General features: G+C 47.0%; 1 protein-coding gene across 2 annotated transcripts in view; it reads left to right on the top strand.

The window, feature by feature from the left end:
- Nucleotides 1-15,535, top strand: part of STAB1 (stabilin 1) — an 829,863-nt gene that overhangs the window by 752,023 nt on the left and 62,305 nt on the right. For both annotated transcript variants that reach the window (XM_069206091.1, XM_069206090.1), the window contains exons 63-65: nt 2,943-3,108; nt 5,730-5,836; nt 11,194-11,313. In XM_069206091.1, the coding sequence (XP_069062192.1) occupies nt 2,943-3,108; nt 5,730-5,836; nt 11,194-11,313 (393 nt within the window). The remainder of the gene's footprint in view (nt 1-2,942; nt 3,109-5,729; nt 5,837-11,193; nt 11,314-15,535) is intronic.

Here is a 15,535-nt window from a genome sequence, read left to right as displayed (position 1 = left end):
CCTGCGCCGTGTTATGGACACAGGCGCAAAGAAGCCATCAGGAGGCACACTGACAATGCCTCATAAAAAGGTGTCACATTGTCAGCACACCTCAAGTGATCCAGTCTACTATACTGTCAGTAAATCGCAAACTCTCTCTCAGCCAGTCACAAAGGTTCTTCGCAGATCATTTGACTGTGAAACATTCCTTGAAGTTCCTTGCCTGTGAGAAATTACGTCACTGTGACCCAGTCTCCTGTGTTGTCATTAGATTTCATACCGTACGTTCCACAGGTCCTTAGTATGTCACATGACCGAGAGTCAGTTCCACGTCTGTAGATCACATGACTGAAAGTAAGTTCCCACATGTAGTCTGTAGTTCACCTGTTAGCCAGTTCCACATGTCTATAGATCACATGGCTAGGAGTCTGTGCCACACTTTGTTTGTAGATAACATGGCTATCAGCCAGTTCCACCCTTTGTCTTTAGATCACATCCCTATGAGCCAGTCCCACCCTTTGTCTTTAGATCACATGCCTATGAACCAGTCCCACCCTTTGTCTTTAGATCACATGCCTATGAGCCAGTCCCACACTTTCTGTAGATCACATGGCTATGAGCCAGTCCCACTCTTTGTCTTTGGATCACATCCCTATGAGCCAGTCCCACCCTTTGTCTTTAGATCACATGGCTATGAGTCAGTCCCACCCTTTGTCTTTAGATCACATGGCCATGAGTCAGTCTCACCCTTTGTCTTTAGATCACCTGGCTATGAGTCAGTCCCACTCTTTGTCTTTAGATCACATGACTATGAGCCAGTCCCACCCTTTGTCTGTAGACCACATGCCTATGAGCCAGTCCCACCCTTTGTCTTTAGATCACATGCCTATGAGCCAGTCCCACCCTTTGTCTTTAGATCACATGGCTATGAGCCAGTCCCACTCTTTGTCTTTAGATCACATGCCTATGAGCCAGTCCCACCCTTTGTCTTTAGATCACATCTCTATGAGCCAGTCCCACCCTTTGTCTTTAGATCACATGGCTATGAGCCAGTCCCACACTTTCTGTGTTGATACAGGCCGTGATGGCTGTTCTTTTGGGCTCCTTGATGCACCTGTGCTAGTCGCTGAGTGATGTCTTGTATGCAGCTCTGTCGGCAGGATCCTTGGAGATGACCATCACTTCTTGAGTAGAAGACAGTTACGTTTGGTTGTTCTGGGGTGTACCAGCTGGCTTGTCTTGACCATCAGTTGGCTTTTGCTGGTTTCAGAGGGGCGACTTTGTTGGTGCATTTGGTGATCCAGGCGGATAATTTGTGAACTGTTTGGTTGAGGTTTGGTGATGTGTTGGGTGGTGTGGTGCTAAGAGTCTGTGTCCATTGGCTCTTGGTTACTTTTCCTTAGTTGCGGTGGTGTATGGGGGGGATGCTGGGTTTTGGAGATGAAGTGGACGATTGTGTGGTCCGCCCAGGAGAGTTCTGTGGTGCGGGTGAATTTGGTTCTATCGCTGGAGGAGAAAATGGTGTCAAGGGTGTGTCTGGCTCTATGGGTGGGTTTGGAGACGAGCTGGGTGAGTCTGATGTTGTTTAAGCTCTCCAGTAGTGATATGGAGTCCTTGGGGTCCTCGATGTGGAAGTTGAGGTCGCCGAGCAGCAGGTAGTTGTCAGAGTCGATGGCGAGAGGGGGCGATGATGTTGCTGATGGCATCACAGAAAACTGGGTGGGGTCCTGGTGGTCTGTATGCAAGAGTACTTCTTACGGTTGTCTTGGCATCAAAGTGTAGAAGGAAGTTAAGGTGCTCCATGACAGGCGTTGGGTCATCATTCATGGTGGTGCATTGGATGGTTTCCTTGAATATTATGGCAATTCCTCCGCTGTGCTTGTTGGAGCGGTCCCTGTGTATCATCTTGAATCCGTTGGGGGTGGTGGTGGTGATGTCTGGGTTGGAGCCAAGTTTCTGTGATGAAGGTGACATCTGGGGCGAGGGTGGTGATGGTGCCCCAGATTTCCATGGCGTGTTTGGTGATGGAGCGGGCATTGAGCATGATGCAGTGTAGCAGTCCTGGGTTGCTGGTGGTCTTCTGTGTAGTGGTGGTGTTGGGTCCTGTGTGGGTAGGTGGGCCCATGAGGCAGGTGAAGCAATAGTAGTGGCAGGCAAAAGATTCGTTGGCAGTGCGTGGGGAGGACATGCAGCTGGAATCTTGGGATTCAGTGTTAAAGACCAGGGGCTCGTAAGCAATGTAGTGGCAGATGGTGGGAGGACCAGGGGTACTGGCGCTGGGCGTGATCCAATGGTGGATGGCGCAGACGGGCTTGCCTTTGACATGCCAGCAGCGTGCCCACTGCGCAGCGACTGCCATTAAGTAGGTCCTGGAGTGAGAGAGGTGCGGGGAGGCAAAGTGTGAAAAACAGGTGTTGTAGTTCACATGACTGTGAACGAGTCCCCCATGTCTGTAGATCACATGACTGCGAGCCAGTTGCAGCTGTACGCAGTAGATCAGGTGAATTTGAGCTAGACCCAAACTTCCTTAGTAAGTTACATTGGTGTGAGTCAGTCCCAGAGGTTTTTGTAGATCACGTCTGCAAGACAGTCCACAGATTCTCAGTTAATTACATGACCCTGAGTCAGTCTTAGAGGTTTTTCGTGTGAAACATGCCAGTATCAGATGAGTTCACAATGAATCATATGACTCAATAATCCTCTTCTGCTGCTTGCACCTATAAGCCTCTTTTGCTGGCTGCATATGGGCCATCAACAACATTTCCTGTATGCCCCCAGGGGTACAGACACAGCAGATCCTTTCCCCACTACATCTGCACATACGAGTTCCTTCCCTATGTCAGGATATTGCCACAATCTGCCGTCATAGATCAGTGGTACACAGGCATTGACAAGTTTGTGAGTCACCACTCCTGCGGCTGTTAACTTATCATTGTCTCATCAACTCTCTGCTCTCCCCACAGTTCGGTCTTCACCTTTGCCTGGTTGGTTGGATGGACAACAGGACAGCTGGCTATCCCACAACATTCCCGAATCCCAGTTGTGGAGACGGCCATGTTGGCATTGTGGACTACGGACCTCGCAGCAATCTTTCTGAGAAGTGGGATGCATTCTGCTTCCGGGTTAAAGGTCAGTTACTAGATTGATTCTGGTGATTCCTGTGTGTGTAAGTGTGGTTTGTGATTTGTGTGCATCACTTCTGTAAATCGATCCTTTTCACTGTGATAGAAACAAAACATTTGGATTCTGTTGCTTCCATTTGGGAGAACCTTTGTTTGTACAAGCAGAGCTACTTCTGATTAATGTGCGGTGTGCTCTTGTGCTGGTAAAAAGCCAGATGGTCAACCTTCTGTCATCCACAAGTGCACGGTTATTATATGTTAGCACCTGGTGTGATTGTGCTGGCAGGGTGTCCCCAAATCTCTGTTCTCTCTGATAATGGAGTGTGTTCTCTTCTCGCCACAAGCATAACTTATGTTGGTCCATCACCCATCCTGGACTTTGGTGCTCCAAAGCACTCCTTCTGACATTACAGTCTAACGTGAAAAGCCTTGATAACTTCTGGAGACCTCAAAACCATTGACCCTGAAGCATTCAATGGCATGCATGCACCCCGCCAATTTCTTGCCAAGGAAAAATAGGCATAAAATGATGAGCAAAAATTAAGGAAGCACCATCTGATGACATATTTACTTGTCTTGAGTCTTAGTCCCTCCAAAAGTGAAGGGAGCATCCTCTGTTGAACCCTTTAGACATCTCATGTCAATATGACCCTCCAAAAGCAAAGTAAGGTCCATATTTATACTTTTTTAGCACCGTATTTGCGGCATTTTTTTATGCAAAAGCGGCGCAAACGTACAAAATGCAATTGTATTTTGTAAGTTTGCGCTGCTTTTGCGCCAAAAAGCGGCGCAAATGCGGCGCTAAAAAAGTATAAATATGGGCCTAAGTGTCATCTGATCATACCCTTACTGGACTCAAATCTACAAGATCCTCCATAGTGAAGAAAGCACCATCTGATCAAACCCTTACTCGACTTATGTCTATGAGACCATCCTACAAGATAATTCTATAAAATGCTAAACTGTTTCTTTCAACTAAAACTGAAAAAAACAAAGCACTCTTGTGCAGCCTAAAACAATAGTGATACCTAACAGTGTAAGGAATGAAGATGCAAAGATGTCACCAGCTCTAATGAACATCTCAGCCACCTGGTCAGCCTTAACTCATGTCACACATGACAGCAGTGTTGAAGCAGTCATCTGATGGAATCCTTACTCAACTTAAGTCTATGAGACCCTCCAAAGGTGTGAAGGAAGCACCATCAGGTAAAAGCTTTACTTGACTCAAGCCGACCCTTACTCGATTCAAGTCTGCAAGACCTTCCGATGGTAAAGGAAGCACTTCACTCATGTCAACCAATACTCTATTAATGTCTACAAGACCCTCTAAAGGTTACAGAAGCGCCACCTTTTGAAAGTCTTACTAGAATCGTCTACCCTTACTCGATTCAAGCCTGCAAGACCCTCCGAAGGTGAAGGTAGCACTATTTGTTGAAATCCTTACTTGAGTCAAGAATACCCTTACTCTATGCATCCCTATGAAATCCTTCAAAGTTGAAGGAAGCACCATCTGGTGAAACCCTTACTTGAGTCAAGTCTGTCCTTAACCGATTCAAGACTACAAGACCCTCCAAAGTTAAAGGAAGCACCAAATGGAGAATGTCTTATTTGAACTCAAGTCTACCCATACTCAGTTTAAGCCTACAAGACCCTCCAAAGGTGACAGAAGCACCATCTCTTGAAAGTCTTACTAGACTCAAGTCTACACTTACTTGGTTCAAGTCTCGAGACCTTCCAAAGGTGAAGGAAGCACCATCTCTTGAAAGCCTTACTAGACTCAAGTATCCCCCCACTTGACACAAGCCTCTGAAACCCTCAAGGGTGAAGGAAGTACTATCTCGAAAAAGCCTTATTTGACTCACTTCTGCCCTTACTCGATTAAAGTCAGAGACATTCAGAAGGTGAAGGAAGCAACAAGTGAGCCCTTACTCAACTCACCCCATATCTACAAGACCATTCAAAAGTGAAGAGAGCACCATTTTATCAAACCTTTACTTGACTTGTGCCTAGAGTCCCTCCTACGAGATATTTGTGTGAAAAACTAAGCCTCTTCTTTCCAAACTATACAGAAAATACAACCTAAACAGCTCTTGTGCATCCTAACACAACAGCGTTCCCTTGCATCTAAATCCAGATGTAAAGAGATCACTGGCTATTTGTCCAGCAAGATCCAAATTCTCCCCAATGCTGTAAGAACACTGCCACCTGTCACTCCAAGGAACATCCCTGCCAAATGGCGCTCCTTTACTCCTGCCGCACTTGAGAGCAATGATAAAGCAATCAATAAGACCAGATAGGGATGCTCTTACTTAATCTTGGCTGTATTACATGAGCACCTCACTTCAAGATGCTATTGTACCCCCTCCCCTCAAGACTGGCCACATACAATTGTTACTCAAGAAAACAGATGCTGACCCTATTCCAACAGAAATATTGAAACCATTAACTGGCCTCCTATAGCTAGAGAACAACTTTGAGGAATGTGTGGTGTCCAACTAAATGGGCAGATTAACAGTCCCCCTCCCAATTGGTTTGCAAGGGTCGGAGAAATGTGGAGCCATTGCAGCCATTTGTTTTCTGAGACTAGAATTAAAGTCCTGTAAGTGTATTTTTTCCTTTGCTTTTCAGATGTCCAGTGCACCTGCCGTGATGGGTACGTGGGAGATGGCAACTTCTGCAATGGGAACCTTCTGGAAGTGCTGGCCTCCACACCCCACTTCTCCATCTTTCATTTGGTAATATACTATATAGTATTATGTTATGTGTATTTGTAAAGTGCACTTCAGCTGCAGGGTATCTACTATGGTAGGTTAGTAAATTAAAAAGCCAGCTTCTTGCTGAATCCAAGAAGCGAGGAGGCGGCTCGGATGTGATTCGGGGGTCACTTTACACTTTAGGAGCGGTGTAAGAAAACGTTTGTCCTTCTGACCTGGTTTTATGTACGTGGGAGATGTTGGCGAGTAGGAGTAATAAACAGGGGTGTCAGGAACAATGGTGGAAGGAACTGCAGCTGTTCAGGTAGGTAGGGCCTGCGTTGTGGAGTGCCTTAAATGTGTGTGTGAGGAGTTTGAATTGAGTGTGTTTGTTTACTGGAAGCCATTGTAGTTCTATGAGGTGTGGTGGCATGTGAGTTCTATCTGATGAAAGGTAGTCTTCTGGTGATCCCTATGTTGAGGGTGTTCTTGGTGACTAGGGCGTGAGTACCAGTTTTTCTGGTTTTGCTTGGGAGTCATTTGAAGATCTTCCTCAGCGTCTCAGGGTGTGGAAGCCGGACGCAGTGACAGCGTTGACTGGTGCAAGTCTTGTCCAGTTTGCTGTTGATGATTGTTACCGGTTTCTTGGCGTGGGTTGTGGGTGTGGGCCTGAGATTGGCTGGCCACCAGTTGGAGTCCCATGGTGAGATGTTCTTGCCAAAGATCACTACTTCTCCCTTGTCTGTGTTGAGCTGGAAACAGCTGGCTTTAATCCAGTCAGCGACTTCAGACACGCAATCAGTGAACTTGTTTCTTGTGCTGGGGCCTTTTCTGAAATGAAGAAATATGAGTTGTGTGTTGTCTGCATAGGAGAGGATGTTGATGTGTGTGTGGATGACACTGGCTAAAGGGATCATGTATGCATTGACAAGGGTGGGGCTGAGCGAAGAACCTTGAGGGAGGTAGGGCTGCGTCTGATGTGAAATCTGCAAGAAGCTCTTTACTGCTCTACATCTTGTTTAAAGGAGTTGCCTGTCTCAGTGGTGACTCCATTTTAAAAGAGGGACGCTCATCATTTTCCTGTTTTTTAGAATTTTGCTGGCTCGTATGCTGCAGGCAGATTGAATGCACATGGTGTGTGGCCTTCACACCACAGACTCTGTTGCGCTAGGCATTTCACTGCCTGCATCAAATAATCTCACAGCATGGCAGCTGTAGCCAAAGAAGGGTCAGTGTCTGGAAGAAAAGAAGGGAGCACCCCCTGTAAAGAAAAAAGAAAGAGTGGGGGATAAGTTGGTCTGCAGAAGCCCTGGTTAACATCCAGGACACTCTCTGCCCATAACAAAGTACGGCCTGAGGCCACTCTCCCGAAGCAACACAGAAGAGCAGCAAACAGAACAAAGGTGCACAGGGTAATGGGTGAGGGCCACAGGAATTCACAACAAGGCAGTGAAATCAACAGGGGTCAGACAGCTGTGCATGGAGTGCATCATTATATGTCACGTGGGGCAATGTCTGAAAATTAAGTGCCAAGAAAGCTGCCAGAGCAGAAGACAAGTGGAGCTCACAGTTGAACCACAACTCCCTGAGGGCTTTGTGGCTCACACCTTGATCACTTGGTGGAACTCCAGTCGGAAGATGACAGGCTCTTCTCAGAAGAGTTCAGCAGTGAAAGGGTGCACCGCACCAGGATATCAGTGCACGAGCAGTAGCCAACTCATTCCACCAGCAGCAAAGATGAACTGCTGGTCGAAAGGACATAGACACATATTTATGTGGATAGTTACGCAGCGCAACAAGTCACCTTGCGTTGCGTGGCAGGGAAGGGCAGGGATGCACAGTGTTTAAAAGAATACAGCACATTCCTGCCTTTACCCCTGCGCTGGCGCCCTTTTGGCTGCATAGTGCCAATGCAGGCACCATGGTGCAAGGGTGTCTGCGCTGTCAGGATTATTTTGTGCAGGAAGGGGCACCTTCCTGCACAAAACAATCCTAAGATGCCTTTTCCTCTTTCTATGTGTACTCACTCACACTCACTCAATCACACTTACTCGCTCACACACACTCACAGAAGGCAGCGCTTTAGGCACACCTTGAAACCTGACTTTGTGTAGGGTAGTAATAGTGCACTCGCTTGGGCAATGGTGATCTTCTTTTTCAAACTGCTCGACCCCACCTCCTGCCACAAAGACAACAGACTCCACTTCTTGTGTGGATATGTTTCAAATTTACCTCACATCAAGCGAGGCGGCATCAGAACCACTGAAGAACATTGACACTGCGCCAGGCACAATACGCACGAAACCCGAACACAATAAATCCAAGTGGCACTTATCCTGTTTACACTCCCCATCTGGGGGCAGCTTTGTACAGAAAGACCAGGTGAGGTAAGGTTACACATCGGACATCCCAGACACCTCCAGAGATGTCCTAGGGCATCACATCCCGCACCTGTGGGTCACGCACCATACCTCCCCAGGGTCCCCGAGTTAGATGTAGACGTGTAGGGGCACCAGCAGGTCAGCCCCACTTTCAACAAGGGTCCCCCTGAAAGGTTTCCCCCAAAGGAGACGGCCACATGGACAACCTTGTGCCCTGAAAAATCAGACTGCTCAAATTCAGCTACAGTGGGCTGCCCAAAGTACGGGTGGGTGGGTGAAAAAAATCCCTCGTCGACCGCCTTGTTGCAGTACCTCAGGACAAAGAGGGGGCCACCAGGCCACTTTTTTTTAAAGCCCCTAGTACCTGCCTACTCCCCTACATCAGCTACCCATGGCAGCTTCCAGCCCTGCCCTAGTTCATCTGCCCCCCCCAATGGTGGAGGGATTCAAACGCCCACCTGTAAATGGAGATGGGTAGTCCTGAGCTTGAGAGAGGAAGAGCTATAGGGCTGGGTCACTAACACTCACCCTCCACCTCTGGATTACAGCCTCACTTTACCGACCTGCCTTTATTCAGCAGAAGCCAGGGATGTTGAGACCTCTGACCTCTGTGTGGCATGGAGAACCGGTGCCACCCTGACCTCTCTGTATGTATGACCTGCCCTCTGTTTCTCCTCCAGAGACAGAGGCTGCCCAGAGGCCCAGTGGAGGTTCTGCACGCCTCACTGTGCTGTTCGTAAGCAGAGCTCAGCTGTGCTGACAAAGGGCCACAGAAAGAGAGCCCCTAACCTGCACAGCACTGGCCTCTCATCCTGGCTTTGGAAGGTCAGGCGGTGGTGGCAGCCGCCTTCAACACCATCTCCCCACATATCTTGATCAACAGACTGCATCGGAATCCAGGGAGATGCCCTCAAATAGATTGCCTCTTAGCTCACTTGAAAAACCCAGAAAATCCATCTCTCACCGTTCACACAAGATCATCATCTGTGGAGTCCCCCAAGAATCATTCTTCAGTCCCTCCCTCTTCAACATGCACATGACCCACCTGGCTAGCACCGTCAGATCACATGGACTCTACGGTATCTTCTACACCGCCATTCAGCTCATCCTCTCACTGTCAGAAGACCCCTCCACCACCAGAACCATCTTTCACAGCTGTATGATAAATGTCACTGACTGGATGAAGGACAACTGCCTGAAGCTCAGCACAAAGAAAACAGAAGCTCTCATCTTTGGGAACAGCACAACTCCATGGAATAACGCCTGGTGGCCTACTGAATTCGGCCGATTCCCCACCCCGACAGGCCATATGCACCAACAGTATCTTCTTGGGCAGCAACCTACCTATGAAGAAACAGGTAAACACAGTCTTGTTCACCTCCTTCCACACCCTATGCATGCTCCATAAGATCTTCAGGTGGCTCCCAGCAGACACCAGAAGGACCATCACGCAGACCCCTTGTCACCAGCAGGCTGGACTACGGTAACACTCTTTACATAGGATTCACCGCACGCCTTCTGAAGAGACTACAGACAATACAAAACTCAGTGGCAAAGACTTGTCCTTGACCTCTCCAGAAGGACCCACATCACCCTGCGCTTCAAGAAATTCCACTGGCTCCCAATCCAGAAGAGATGCCAGTTCAAAATAATGACCCGCGCATACAAAGCCCTGCACAATGAAGGACCAGCATACATCAACAAACAAATGACCTTCCACTAACCGACCAGACAGCTACGATCCGCCTCCCTCTTCCTTGAAGTCACCCTCCAGATCTGCTGATCCAACAGCAGAGGGCGCTCCTCTCACCTGGTAGCCAAAGCTTGGAATGACCTTCCCCTGCACCTCAGGAACGCCTCAACACTCTGGGAATTTAGGAAAGGAGTCTAGACCTATCTGTTTGAATGACCAGTGCACCGCAAAGCAGCTAGCAACTCCAGTGCCTTGAGACCCTCACGGGTGATTTGCAGCACTCTATAAATCCCTGATTGACTGATTGATTGATAGATACAGTCCAGTCATGTCAGAGGGAGACTGCTGCAGACAGCTCCTGCGCCCCTCAGAAGGTCAGCTCCCTGGGCATGGGCCAACATTGCCCAGGCTAATGGACGTCACTACCTGGACCACCTGCTGACAATGTTTGCCACTGACTTTACACAGAAAGGACCCTTGTTACAAGGATGCATTGAGGTTTACTACTTTTAATTTTTACTTCTCGATTGGGGTCTAGCCCCTGAGTTGTCCAGTAATGGAGTCAGCGACAATTGAAAGGGGTGCACTAACGTGTCAGTAAAGACTGGAGTAAAACAGAGGGGTCTTTTATGCTGCAGGGAGAGCCAAATACGTGTGGTCTCTTCTTTCTGGATCGCTCTTTATATGCTTTTTCTGGATAGCCCAATATCTCAGTGTCCATCACCTGGATAGTGTATCTGTCTTTTTTCTGGATAGTTAACTCTCAGTGTCACTTGTCTATGGGTTCTTTTTCTAGATTCACATGGTTATTATTTCTGTGTTAAGTTTTCTAGATCACTTTTCTCTGTGTTCTTTTTCTGGATAGTTATGAGTTTCTTTACTCTGTATTCATCTTCTGGAGATGACGTTACACATTTTTTCTGGATAGTTTCTGGTCTCCTATTCTGTCTTGTTACTTGTTTCTTGCCTTTTTTCTGAATCACTTTTTCTGTATCACTTTTTTCTCCTCTTTGTGGGCTTTTTCTGGATAGTGACCTCTCACTTGCCTGTTTTTTATTTCTCTCTATAGTTACTATTTCACACCAGTGTGTTCTTTTTAACAGGAAGTTGCTTCTCACTGTGTTTTTCTGGACAGAAGTGTGTTTTGTGCATGATTTCTGGAGCAACGTGTGTTTCATGCGTGTTCTCTGGACAGACGTTTTTTGTGCACAGACACGTGTGTTTCATGCATGTGTTCTGGACAGACGTGTGTTCCATGCATTTTTCTGGACTTCCTGTGCTCTTTTCCTTGACTGACACTGGCCTCTGTGCTCCCATCTCTCCAGATGCTCCTGGGTTATGCCAACGCCACAGACAGAGGACTGGACTTCCTTGACTTTCTGTCCAATGAGACGTCTTATAAAACCCTCTTTGTCCCGCTGGACTCTAGCTTTGAAGAGAACATGGTAAGTGGTGCCTGCTCCCACCCCCAATAAATCAAGATGTATTCTGTCTGGATGTTGTTTGACCCTCCGAACCTTCTGGTATCTTCCCTATTGTTATCACGTGTTTCTGTTCTGAGGGGGCTCTGTGGGCCAATGCACCCCCTGCAGGGACCTGTATTTGACCCCACGCGCAGATATCGGATCACAGGGGTTTCACTCTCCCTTGTTATAATATGACTACTAGTGAGATAAACTTCGGTTATATAGCACTAAGAAGCTTCTCTGGAGGGAGGAGTCTAAAGTTGAATTTGGCCTACTGAATACCTAAGCAGCAGTCCAAACTGTTTCAGCACTGCCTGGATTATCTGCTAAAAGAATAAAAGTGCATGAGTGTGAAAGTACTCATCCTTGTAAGAGCACACCTTCTTGTATTTGTGAGTACACATCTTCATCAATGTATACAAGCATGTCTAACCGAGAGAGTAAGTATTCATCCGTGTAAGAGCACACCTTCTTGTGTAACTACACATCTTTATCAATATATGCAACCATGTCTAACCGAGAGAGTAACTACTCATCTGAGTAAGAGCATACCTTCTTCCATGTGTGAGTATACATCTTCATCAATGTATACAAGCACGACTTAATGAGTGTGCAAGTACTCATCCGTGTAAGCGCACAACCTATTGTGTAAGTACAAATCTTCATCTCATACCTTCTTGTTAAGTACACTTCAATCAATCAATCAATCAATTTATAAAGCGCGCTACTCACCCGTCAGGGTCTCAAGGCGCGGGGGTCGGAGCTATTGGTCGAATAGCCATGTCTTGAAGTGTTTTCTGAAGGTCAGGAGGTCTTGGGTCTGGCATAGCTGGAGCGGTAGGGAGTTCCAGGTCTTGGCGGCGAGGTAAGAGAAGAATCTTCCTCTGGTGGCGATGCGGTGAATGCGGGGTACGGAGGCGAGGGCGAGACGAGTGGAGCTGGCGGACGGGGGTGTGGAAGGTGAGTCTGTCGTTGAGGTAGGCCGGACCAGTGTTGTGGAGGGCTTTGTGTGCGTGGGTGAGTAGTTTGAAGGTAATCCTCTTCGATACAGGTAGCCAGTGTAGCTCTGAGGTGTGCAGAGATGTGGTTGTGGCGTGGGACGTCAAGGATGAGTCGGGCGGAGGAGTTTTGGATACGTTGCATTTTCTTTTGTAGTTTGGCCGTGGTTCCTGCATAGAGTGGGTTGCCGAAGTCCAGTCGGCTGCTGACTAGGGCGTGGGTGACTGTTTTTCTGGTTTCGAGGGGAATCCACTTGAAGATCTTGCGGAGCATGCGGAGGGTGTTGTAACAGGAAGAGGAGACTGCGTTGACCTGCTGAGTCATGCTGAGTGCTGAGTCAAGGATGATGCCAGGGTTCCGTACTTGGGTGGTAGGGGCGGCTCCAAGGGAGGTAGGCGACCAGGAGTCGTTCCAGGCGGAGGGGTTGCTGCTGAGGATGAGGACCTCTGTTTTGTCTTTGTTTAGCTTGAGGCAGCTTGATTCCATCCAGTTGGCGATGGCGTGAAGTCCCTTGTGGAGGTTGTTTCTTGCTGTTGTGGGGTCTTTCGTGAGGGAGATGATCGGCTGGGTGTCGTCTGCGTAGGATACTATGTTGATGTGGTGGGATCGTGCGCTGTTGGCGAGGGAAGCCATGTAAATGTTGAAAAGTGTTGGGCTGAGGGAGGATCCCTGAGGTACGCCACAGATGATTTTGGAGGATTCGGACAGGTAGGGCGGAAGGCGGACTCTCTGGGTTCTGCCGGAGAGCAAAGAGGAGATCCAGTCAAGGGCCTTGCCGTGGATCCCGGTGTTGTGGCGGCGTGTTCGAAGGGTGTGGTGACAGACGGTGTCGAAAGCTGCGGAAAGTTCCAGGAGGATGAGCGCTGCGGTTTCGCCTTTGTCAAGCATGGTCCTGATGTCATCTGTGGCAGCAATGAGTGCGGTCTCCGTGCTGTGGTTCTTGCGAAATCCGGATTGGGAGGTATCGAGCGCTTTGCTGTCTTCCAGGTAGCGGGATAGTTGGATGTTGGTGATTTTTTCAGTGACCTTGGCTGGGAAGGGGAAGAGGTAGATAGGCCGGTAGTTAGTGGGGTCGCCTGGATCTGCTTTGGGTTTCTTCAACAGGGCGTTGACGTCGGCGTCATCAATGTATAAAAGCACATCTAACTGAGACAGTAAGTACTCATCCATGTAGGAGCACACCTTCTTGTGTAAGTACACATCTTCATCAGTGTATACAAATATGTCTTACCAAGAGAGTAACTGCTGATCTGAGCACATCTTCTTGTATATGTGAGTAAACATCTTCATCAATGTATACAAGCACGTCTAACCAAATACTCATCCATGTAAGAGAACACCTTCTTTTGTAAGTACACATCTTCAGTGTATACAAGCATGTCTAAACGAGAGAGTAACTACTCATCTGAGTAAGAGCACACCTTCTTGTATTTGTGAGTACACATCTTCATCAATGTTTAAAAGCACGTCTGAGAGAGTGAGAACTCATCTGAGTAAGAGCACACCTTCTTCTGTAAGTAGACCTCCTTCTCTCACACATTCTTGTGTGAGTACACATCTTCATCAGTGTATACAATCATGTCTAACCGAGAAAATAAGTATTCATCCGTGTAAGAGCATCCCTTGTGTAAGTACACATCTTCGTCAGTGTATACAAGCACATCTAACCGCGAGAGTGAGTAATCATCGGTATGAGAGCACGCCTCCTTGTGTAAGTACACATCTTCATCACTGTATACATGCACTAGAGAGTAACTACTCATCTGAGTAACAGTACATCTTCTTGTATGTGTGAGTATACATCTTCATCAATGTATAAAAGCACATCTGAGGCAGTGAGTACTCATCTGTATAAGAGCACACCTTCTTGTGTAAGTATACATTTTCATCAATGTATACAAGCACGTCTAACCAAGAGAGTAAGTATTCATCTGTGTAAGAGCACACCTTCTTGTGTACGTACACATCTTCATCAATGTATACAAGCATGTCTGAGAGAGTAAGTAATCTTCTGAGTAAGAGCACACCTTCTTGTATGTGTGAGTATACATCTTCATCAATGTATACAAGCATGTCTAACCGAGAGAGTAAGTATTCATCCGTGTAAGAGAACACTATCTTGTGTAAGTACACATCTTCATCAGTGTATAAAAGCATGTCTAACCAAGAGTAACTACTCATCTGAGTAAGAGCACACCTTCTTGTATGTGTGAGTATACATCTTCATCAATGTATACAAGCATGTCTAACCGAGAGAGTAAGTATTCATCCGTGTAAGAGAACACTATCTTGTGTAAGTACACATCTTCATCAGTGTATAAAAGCATGTCTAACCAAGAGTAACTACTCATCTGAGTAAGAGCACATCTTCTTGTATGTGTGAATACAGATCCTCATCAATGTATACCAGCATGTCTTACTGAGTGTGAAAGTACTAATCCGTGTAAAAGCACAACCTCCTGTGTAAGTACAAATCTTCAACTCATACCTTCTTGTGGAAGTACACATCTTCATCAATGTATACAAGCACATGTAACCAAGTACTCATCTGTATAAGAGCACATCTTCTTGTGTAAGTACACATCTTCATCACTGTATACAAGCACGTCTTTCTGAGTGTGCAATCAAGCATCGGTGTAAGAGCATCCCTTGTGTAAGTACACATCTTTATCACTATATACAAGCATGTCTTACTGAGCTTGCAAGTACTCATTCGTGTAAAAGCACAACCTCTTGTTTTAGTAAAAATCTTCATCTCATACCTTCTTGTGTAAGTACACATCTTCATCAAGCACAAGCACATCTAACCAAGTTAGCACTCATCTGTATAAGAGCAGATCTTCTTGTGTAAGTACACATCCTTCATCAATGTATACAAGCACATCCAACCGAGAGAGTAAGTACTCATCTGCAGTTTATAGGGGTTAAGGGCGACATGGGCCTCACCAACAAGAGGAAGTGAGTGTGGGGGGCTGCAGGAATGCAGCAGCTCCCCCCTCAAGGACATGTAAAAGATTTTTAAAGGTGACCCTAACTCTTCGGAGTCAGGGAAGCGATGACAAACCCCCACCCCCAATTATAGATAAAAAAATAAACTAAAATGAACACACAAAGCTGCCTTCCTGAAGTGAGGAGGTAAAAGAACCCAACTGACAAGATAATACAGCAACAGCTAAAAACAAAAACAAAGCTTACAACCTCG

This window comes from Pleurodeles waltl, chromosome 9 (genome assembly GCF_031143425.1).
Source record: "Pleurodeles waltl isolate 20211129_DDA chromosome 9, aPleWal1.hap1.20221129, whole genome shotgun sequence".
Taxonomy (NCBI): domain Eukaryota; kingdom Metazoa; phylum Chordata; class Amphibia; order Caudata; family Salamandridae; genus Pleurodeles; species Pleurodeles waltl.
Note: the sequence above shows the minus strand (reverse complement) of the source record. Positions and strands in the feature narration are given on the sequence as shown.